The 10,009-nt window shown below is 45.0% G+C and overlaps 1 protein-coding gene across 2 annotated transcripts in view; it reads right to left on the reverse strand.

The window, feature by feature from the left end:
* CACNB4 (calcium voltage-gated channel auxiliary subunit beta 4) overlaps nucleotides 1–9,682 on the reverse strand; it is a 286,688-nt gene extending 277,006 nt beyond the window's left edge. For both annotated transcript variants that reach the window (XM_088829434.1, XM_055398424.2), the window contains exons 1-2: nucleotides 9,620–9,682; nucleotides 9,048–9,131 (exon numbers count right to left, since the gene is read on the reverse strand). In XM_088829434.1, the coding sequence (XP_088685560.1) occupies nucleotides 9,048–9,131; nucleotides 9,620–9,682 (147 nt within the window). The remainder of the gene's footprint in view (nucleotides 1–9,047; nucleotides 9,132–9,619) is intronic.
* Nucleotides 9,683–10,009: the final 327 nt, after the last annotated feature.

Below are 10,009 nucleotides of genomic sequence, written 5' to 3' on the forward strand. Positions count from 1 at the left end.
TAAAATGAATCATATCATCCACCCCACTTACCACCACAAATTAAAATGCTGTCTGGATCTAGGATTAAGAAAAGGTAAGTTCCTTTCCACAGGCAAGCAAATGTTTGCACATTTAGACCAGCAGCTACGACTGGAAAACCTTCAGGCTGGTGTTGAGAATATGTTAATGAAATAATTCAAAACCAATCCCAAAAGATCACATATTACTGTATGATTCCAGTTACATGCATGTAACCTGGAATGAAATGTTCAAAACAGGCAAATCTATAGACACAGAGAGTAGATTAGTGACTGCCCAGGGCTGGAGGTGGGCTTCCTTGGTGGCTCAGCGGTAAAGAATCTGCCTGCCAATGCAGGAGACGTGGGCCTGATCCCTGGGTCAGCAAGATCCCCTGGAGAAGGAAATGGCAACCCACTCCAGTATTCTTGCCTGGAGAATCCCCATGGACAGAGAAGCCTGGCGGGTTATACAGTGCATGGGGTCACTAAAGAGTCAGACATGACTTATCAACTAACCACCACCACAAACCTGGGGCTGGGGGTAGGAAGGAGGTTGGAGAATGATATCCAATGGGTGCAAGATTTGATTCCAGGGCAATGAAAATGTTCTAAAATTAGATTACGGTGATAACAGAATATAGCCTTTGAATTCCTGAAAGATGATTTCCTTCTTTCTGTTCTACACACACACACACACACACACACACAGGCCAAATAATGAAGCCATTGACCACAAAGCACTCCAACCTTAACAGTGAGGGTTTTATAATCAGCCTTTGGGTTATCCCAATGGCAAGCCACTCCAGTACTCTTGCCTAGAAAATCCCATGGATGGAGGAGCCTGGTGGGCTGCAGTCCGTGGGGTCGCTAAGGGTCGGACATGACTGAGCGACTTCACTTTCACTTTTCACTTTCACACATTGGAGAAGGAAATGGCAGCCCACTCCAGTGTTCTTGCCTGGAGAATCCCAGGGATGGGGGAGCCTGGTGGGCTTCCGTCTATGGGGTCACACACACGACTGAAGTGACTTAGCAGCAGCAGCAGCAGCACTGGGCCACTGGAGAACAAAGTGGGACAGGATGATAAACTCATCTACATGGTTATTATGCATTTCCATTACTGCTGGCCCTTCCTGCGCTAAAGAAGAAACTGCAAAAAAATTTTCCCAAAGAGTTAAAAAAGAATAATATTCAGACACAGTGAACAGAACAAAAGCTTACCATTTCTAGTAATGCTGACATCCTAGGGGAAAAAATGCAGATTCTTTTCAAGTTTGTTTATAAAATATTTCCTCTCAAAACAAAACTACTGCTCCAGCAATTTAAATTGCAGCCCCGGAGAAAGATACCTCCACCAACAGAAAAGAACATAAAAGGAGAAATAAAATAGGCACACTTTGTCATCCAAGTGATTACAGGGAAATGATCAGAAAGATTCAGTGAGAGGCCCTCGTTTTTACAGCCCCACCTAACACTTTCAGTACATAAAGCAACACGCTTTACACCATCCCTTCTGATTCAAGTAATTACCTCTGCTCTGTTTATGGGTGTCATAAGGACAGAATCAAGAAAGTAGGAAAGTTTACAGAGGCACATGTTTTTCTAGTTAAAATGAAAACCTTCTTCAAGGAATTTCAAAGCACCGTCTGTATTCAAGCCAGGTGTTGGTAATTCATCAGCCTTCTCGCTTTCTGAATGCAGGCTGCGCAACCACACAGCTTGTCATTACTGTTACTTGAAAGCAGTAAAAACCGTTCCCTTAAAATTGGATCTATAATTTAGCCTCTTCATGAATTCAGGCTTCTAGTTCTAGCCCTCACCCTCTTCCTGCCCGAGTTCACATAGTTAAATCCATGTAAAATTCCTGATGCGTAGTCTGTAATCAAGTTCATAATTTAGACTCTTTAAGAACGAAGAGTGCTTCTTCTACATTTTCCTGGCTCAGGAAGAAAGAGGGCGTGAAACTGTGTGAAGGCAGGACCATACCCACCTCTTACATGAGGATGAGGTTTTATGGGGGTGCTTGGGGGATAACAGCCTAGCTCGTCTTATCAACTTGATGGGTTCAAATCTGCAGAGGTGTTATCTAGAGAACATGTGATGTGTGATTGGGGATGGTAAGGAAGTGCTCTGCACAGCTCACAAAAGAAATACTAGTGCCATACCTGGGCTCAAAGGAAATAAACAGCGTCCAGGGGCTCTGCCTACACAGACAGGGACTCAGAAGATTCTCTCACACACACACTCCTGCTGAGAAAGGCCAGCAGGCAGTGAGGGTGCTGCTGTTTTAGGAAGCACTCTGCAGTGACCGAGCATGGGATGGGGCTGCCTGTCCAGTTCCCACAAGTCTGTGGCCATTTCCTGGGGTTCAGTGAATCTGAGTGAGGTACAAGCCCAGTCACCCTGGTTCAGGCTTATGCTTCCTTCTGAGTCCAAGCCACAAAAAGGAGACCAAAAGGGCCAAACTTGAAAGACAATGATGACCTTGGACAAGGTCACAGCCTAAATCAGAAAAGATGGGTCAGAACTCTATGTGCTGGGCCCAGCTGAGCCCACTGAGTCGGTAGACTCATCAGGGGCCAAGAGACTGATTTCTGCAACCAGCTCTACAACATGGTTGAACAAAACTACATTCTTTTCCACCCTGCCCTTGCCTTTTCCCTTGATGAAGAAACCGTCTCTGCCCCTTGATTCCCAGGGACAATATTGTCTAGGACAGCATGTGGAGTAATTACAGGGAGAGGGTCACAGTGAAGCCAAGGTCATTTTCCACGTTCCATTTCCATTTTCCATGCAGCATCCTATAATTTTCTAGAAGGATTAAAACGTGAATCAGAACTTATGTAAGCTTCAATAAAATCTTATCAACCTAAACTGAAGGGTAAATAGTTCTTTATTCTACAAAATTGAGATTTAGGGAACTCAGTGTGTCAAGAACAGAAACTCAGAGAAAAGCAAAAATGACTGCTTAACTGGTTAGCTGTCCAGTAATTAGATTTCTCAATCAGAAGCTTCATAAATTCAGTTCCATTTATTCAAGTCCAAGAGCCATAATGAAGCACCATTTGCCACCAGAGGCAGAATTCTTTTTTGCTCTATCAGGACTCAATTTCGGAAGGTGCATTCCAGATAAAATTCACAAAGGAAAGAGGTATAAACTTTTCCTTAAAGTTCCCTGTCACTGGATTATACCGTTTAGCAAGGACAGTCTACTTACAGTACAAGGAAAACTCCTGATTTGGCTGGTGGAAACGATTCACTAGTATCTTCCACGCAGTCGAAATATAATCATGGTTGTGCCAGTCCTGGCCTGTTTTCCTCAGAGTCATCCTCTCCTTTCTCTGCTCTGCTTTCTGTCTCAGGGGAGCCACGGCCTGTAGGCAGTTCCCCAGTCTCTTAAGTCAGCTGGTGTCCAGCTCAGCCAGTGAGAGACTGGGCAGGGGTGAAGTGGGGAGCAGAAGAAATGAAGAAGCCAGAGTGTTTCTCCCCATTTTCTGCACCTCAAATGGCTTCTCTGGCTGTATCCCCTTTGTGTCTCTTGCTCATATGAACAGTACCCCAGCAGTTCCAGCATCCACCAATTGATTCTGGCCCCTGGGTTCCAGTGCAATGTCTTCCCCTTGTCCTTCTAGCCTGGAGGTGAAAGTGGCTTCCTGATGTTGCTAACCTCTACGTTTAGCTTCTAAGCTCTTGTCTCACCTGTTCAATCCTGTCTCTAACTTTCAAGTCCTTTGAGTTTTGTTTTGTTTTCTGGTTAGACTGGCTACTGAAATGACTAGACCGTTAGGAAGTAAAGAAACTAAGAAACCTCCGTGAACCATAAACCATGCAAACAAAAATTCCATCCCATGATAAAACTGGAAAAAACTAGAGTCTCCAGAATCTCCAGGGGTTGCTTTGCTCTTCATAGTAACCATATAAACTAGGAATATTTCTAGGATCTAAGAGGAGTATGTTTTTTCATGTGTCCATATCCACGTGTGTTTGTGTGCCTGGCTTGATTATTCAGGGATGAAGTGTACTGTGGTGGGGAAACTATAGAATCTGTGCTAGAGTCTCCTGTCTCAGTTCTGCTACTATCTATTGGTGTGACCTTGGTAAGGCCTTACCTCCTCGGGTCTGTATTTCATTCATCTGAAAATGGGGAATCAAAGTACTTTCCCTCCACAATCTCTTCCTGTTCTAAAATTCTGTGATTCTAAGTTTATGGATAAATTTTGCACATATGCATGACTTCAAGCATATGATTATTCTTAGAGCTATGCACAAAGCATATACCTTCTGTTGATGAATTTGCATTTCATCAGAGAAATGTGTCTATAACCGGTGCTCAAATTAGAACCCAAAGAATATTTTTGCCAACTTGCTTTATTATAGTATCAACTTAGTATCTGAAAGTGTTTTAGATCTCTACATATAATGTGGGTTCACTGAATCATTGTAATGATCATCTGATTAGCATATCTAAAAAAAACACAGAAGGAACCTTGCTTGAAAGTAGATGGTTCCAAAGATGGCTGCAACAATATCTTCCATTCTATCTGCTCCTTTGTAAGGTGACCTTGCTGCTCCCCATCAAAAGAGAGTTTATTTTCCTTCCCTTTGAAACTGGCTGTCGCTTTGATTTGTTTTTACTTAGCGATTGTAACAGAAGTGAAGTCATGTAGCTTTTGATATCAACTATGAAGTCTACATGGCTACAGGGCTACATAGCTACTATGAAGTCTACAGTCTACATAGCTACATGGGCTTCCCTTCTAACTAAGTCAGTAAAGAATCTACCTGCAATGCAGGAGACCTGGGTTTGATCCCTGGGTTGGGAAAATCCTCTGGAGAAGGAAATGGCAACCCACGCCAGTATTCCTATCTGGAGAATCCTATGGACAGAGGAGCCTGGTGGGCTACAGTCCATGGGGTTGCAAGAGTTGGACACAACTTAGTGTCTAAACTACCACCATGAAGTCTACAGCTTCAGTCTTTACTTCTTGGGATGCTCCTGCTTGGAACCCAGATACAATGTTGTGAGGAAACTCAAGCAACCACACTGACAGGTTCAGGTGGATGGAAAGTGAACCTCTGCCAAAAACTCCACTTGAGTTCTCAGCCAGCAGCCAGCACCAACCACCAACCACACATGTAAGGATACATCAGACCTTTCAGCCTTCTCAGTACCCAGATAACATCACAGAAATAAGTGTGTCTGCTTAGTACACAGAAAAAAAAAAAATGTTTAATGTTTTTTTTTAAGTCACTAAATTTGGGATAGCAGTTAGGAGGCAATTTCTCCCCCATTAAATAAAGAGTGTAATATTGGAGCAGAACCTCATGCCTAAAATATATCAAGATAGTCTTCCATCATTCCATCTACCCCTTCATTCTTTCAAATCAGAGAAATGTGTCTATAACCAGTGCTTCTTTCAAATATTTATTGAACACCTACTATGCTAAATGCTGAGGAGAAAATGCTGAGGAGACCAAATGCAGACATGTCCCTGCCCCAGTGGAATCTGTTATCTGGATGGAGAAATGGACATTAACAAAACATGTAATGATATGTTAAATAGTTAAATGTTAAATAAACAGCGATGGTACTATTGAGAACTAGCACAGTGCACTCTGGGTACTTGGTTAAGGAACTGACCTTATTAGGGAGATTAGAAAAAGAAGTGAAAACTAAAGTTAGGTTTCAAGGAAGATTAAAAATCCGCTAGGCAGAGGGGAGAGCCTCCACACAGAGAACTCCACATGTGCATAGGGCCAGTGGCAGGAGGGAGAATGGTATGTTCAAGATCTGTTTCCAGAACTAAGATCGTGGCCTAGGATGAGGCTGGAAGCTGGTAGGAGCCAGGTCTTATAAGACTCTGCAGTTCTCATAAGGGCAGTCTTAAGGAGAAGTCAACAAGCCACTCTGATCAGATTTTCCTTTGAACCCCAGAGGAGCGAAAAACTGGGAGTAACCCCAGTGAGAGTTACCTGGAGTACTCTACCACACAAAGTGCATGTGCTATGACACCCACGGTATCTCATATACTCAGCACACATGGGCATTCTGCAGACACCCTAATTCCTTGCTCCATTTCACCATATTAATTGTATACATCTATGTCTCTGTAACTATATCAGAAAATCCTTTAGGTACAGTGGCTGTGTCTCATTCATCTTTTCATTCCTATTCCACAGTATCTAGTGCAGGGAAAGGTACATATCAAATGTTTAGTAAGTGCTTCCTAAAAATTTAAAACATGAATAAACAATCCATTCATAAATAGCCTGTCAAAAGTGATCTCCTGAGAGAAAATTCTACAGCCTTTCTTGGAAAGCCATTTCAGTGATATCAACACTCTTTGAAAAGTCTTGCTGTAAAGTATCATTCCTTTCTAATTGTAGCCAATTGTTGAGTTTTATCCTCCACTAAGACAGAACAGCCCCAAATTTCCAAAGGACAGTCTTCCTGTACACTTTAAGGATCACTACTGGGTCACCCCTAGTTCTCTCTTTTTCAGTGACAAAATACTTAACCTTCTCACCTTTCTTCAAAGAAATCATTTAGTTGCTCCCTGGATTCATTCCAAAACCTCCATCCCTCCTAAACTGTGGAGGGCAGCAATCTAGCAGATCAGCGAATAAGGTCAAAGATGCCTGAGGGGTTTTGTGAGCAGTCCTCAGAGGGAGAGACAGGCTCTCTGTCTTAATCTGTTCCTTTTCAGGCCAACTCACACGTGTGCATGTGTATGCATGTGTACATACATTCATTTGTGCATATATACACATGAACACTGAGATTTTTTTACCAGCTCAAACAATAAACACTGTTCCATTTGATGAGTTTGCCGACTGTCCTCTATTCTTCACCACCAGCCCAGATTTTCCTCTCTGATTCATTTTTTTTTAAATAAGTGAAAGCTTTACCCCCGTATCTTTGTAGGTTATATGGCAGAGAAATGAGCAGCACTGTTTTTACTGATATCTTCACTATCTTCTTCTTGTGCAAAGGCATCACACAGATTGTGAAATAGATCAAAAATTCAAGAACAGTAAATCACTGGTCATTCTACAAATAACAAGTCTCCAGTAACATTAAACAGCTGCTGGTCTTCTTTTTAAACAAATTTTTGTTTTTTGGCATTTGGGTGAAAACTGTTCAATTTAATTTCAAATACAAAGTTAAAGTTTCATTTGGAATCAGTTTTCATCTCTTGTCAAATAAATAAAAATTCCTCAGTTATTTTATCATAGTCATTATAGAAGTCTTTATCATGACACTTAAAGAAGATCATATACAGAATGTTTACTGAGCTGTAAGTCCTCATAAAAATTATGTATTATTTCTGTGCAGAAAAATTAGTAAGATTGTGTATATGTTAATAATATCATTACAACAAAATGTCCAAATTTAAATTAGATCATCTTATTAAACCAACATATCCTAGCCTAGTTCCAGAAAGACTTATGAAATATATTTGTTCCCAAAATCTGCGACAGTTTAAATTACTCCCAAAATTACTCAGCATGAATACTTTCTACATTTTTAAGCCGACACACACCAGCACATTTAACAAGAACTTATACATGACTTATCTAACTTACTATTTAACTTGAGGAAAGAATAAGATTAATATAAAGAATATTGATTGTGCTTGGAAGAATAAAACATTACTGAAGTGATGGTATAGATAAACTCAAAAGTGTCAAATGCCTCATGGAATACACTACTGTATAATTAGTATTTCTAAGAATCTATATTTATAAAACACTACCAAAAATTCGCATCTACAAAATAAACATAAACAAGATCTCAGTCACATAAGTCAATTTTTGTAAAAGAGGAAGAATGTGTTTGCTTTATTAAATATGTAAATAATCTAAACACTACAAAAAGGATAGAATACACTTTTTGAATTCAGAATCCAAAATGTATTTATTTTAATAATGCACACACTTAGTACTCACTGAAGGAAAGAGTAGTTGCAGTAATTTCTGTTCCTGAAGAAAATGAATGCCTGTGTAATAAATATTATGTAAATACGCTTTATGGACTTTTTAGGAGAGGTCTGAGTCCAATTTTGAGTCTAATACCCATTCCTCAGGGGTAATCTGTTTAAATTGAGGATAATCACTAAAGAAACATAATGCAGCTGCCATCATAGCTTAAAAACACAGTACATGATGATCTGAGTTACCTAGAGGGAAAAGAACTCCCCAAGGTCATTCCAGCAGCCCACCGCGGAGCCTTGGTGCGATGACCACGGTCCTCCCAGGGTACCCTGAACTCACACACCTCGATAGCTTCTCTTCCAAAGAGAAATGAAGGTGATTCCTTTTCGCATGATCTCTCTAGCACCCAGCAGCTATGAAGGAGTGGTTTCTCTGTAGCCCAAGGACAGTACGAAATTAAGGACCAATTTCCTGTGTCAAGGTAAAAGGCACTTCGGCATTCGGTGGAACCAGTGATCTTTATCATACTCAACGCGCGCTAGAACCACGCAGGAGAAAGCAGTCGCTGAGAAAACAAATACTAAGTGTAGCAGCAGCCAGACCCCAGAAACAGTGCAGGTCTTCGCTTACTTGGATTTGAGCAGATCCGGCAGTCTTTCCCTAACCGAGCGAACCAAAGAATAGGTCCCAAAGCGAGACCAAACTTTCTGCTCAAAGTGTCTTTCCTTTTGACCAGAGCTCGGAAATGACAAAGGAGAGTATTCAAAATAGGGCAAAACAGAAGAGCTTCTAACAGCAGTTGTCAAAGCAGTTGTCCGGCGCCCGGGGCTCTGGTCAAGTCACACGACTTAAAAAGGTTTCCTCGCGCATCGAAGGTGCAAAAAGAAATACTTCCAGTCTTAAATTCAACTAGGTCCCAGCCGGCTCGCGTCCACACGTACTAACTTCCCGGGACCCTAAGACTTGGGAGCCGGGACGGCGGGAGAAGGACCAGCCGCAGGGCACGCCCGGGAAGGGAAGGGGCGCGCGGGGACCCCGCCGCCGCGCCCGCACCAGGGGGCTGCGCTCAGCTCCGGACACCACCACCCCCGCCCCCCGCGCCCGCCTCCTACCTGTCTGAGGATGAAGCTGGTCGAGGTGGTGCTGCCATCGGATCTTTTCAACCTGCTCCTCCGGGTCGTGGTGCCTCGGGCCACCTGCACTCGACACACGGGGTCGGAGAGAAGCGCATGAGGACGCGGCCGTGGGGAGCCGGGCGACCACCCCAGGCTGGAGTCCGCCTGGCGACCAGCTCCCCGGGGGTTCCCCAGAGCCCGCACCCAAGTCTCCTCCACGGTCCCCACATGCAGCCGCCACCCCACCCACCCACTCAAGCCTCGACGGCTGAAAAGAGGCCCGGGAAGAGCCGCCCGCGAGCACCCACCACATCCATTAACAAAGACTCTCGGGGTGCGGGGTCCGAGTCCCCGGCGGCATGGGCTGGGGAAGGCTGCGGACTCCGGAGCGGAAGCGCAGAGACAGGACGAGGTGAGAAGGAGCAGGAGGAGGAGGAGGAGAAAGCAGAGGGGCGGGGGGAGAGGGGGACGCGGCGCAGGGGTGGGGAGCGCGGCCGCCGACTCCCGGGACCCGGGGCCCGGCTCGCGGGCGCGAGGGCGGGGCGAGGAGCGGGCGGAGGGGGCGGTACCTGCGAGGTCGGCGAGTGCGGCCGCTCGGCGCTCGCGTTCTTGGCACAGGAGGAGGAGGACATGGTTCACCGCCGCATGGCCGGCCCGTGCGCGGCGGGCGGAGGACGCCTGGGCCCCCCGGACGCTCGCAAGCGGGAGGCGGGGGAGGGCGGCAGGACTTCCCCACCCGCTTCGGGACCCGCGCCGGCTCCTGCGAGCGCGGCGACACCTTAAAGGGATCGAGGCGCTCACCCCCGCGCCCGCAGCGGACCTCCGGGCAGCAGCGGCCCCCGCCAGCGGAGGTCCCGCGGAGGGGGGCTTCTCGGGATCTACCCGACCCGAGCCGATGGAGAGAAGCGCTCTCCCACCTAGCGAGCGCCTTACATCAGAGCTTTCCAGGGGAGGAAGGG

The sequence above is a fragment of the Moschus berezovskii genome, chromosome 2, assembly GCF_049115385.1.
Source record: "Moschus berezovskii isolate FMDL1 chromosome 2, NW_MosBer_1.0, whole genome shotgun sequence".
Taxonomy (NCBI): domain Eukaryota; kingdom Metazoa; phylum Chordata; class Mammalia; order Artiodactyla; family Moschidae; genus Moschus; species Moschus berezovskii.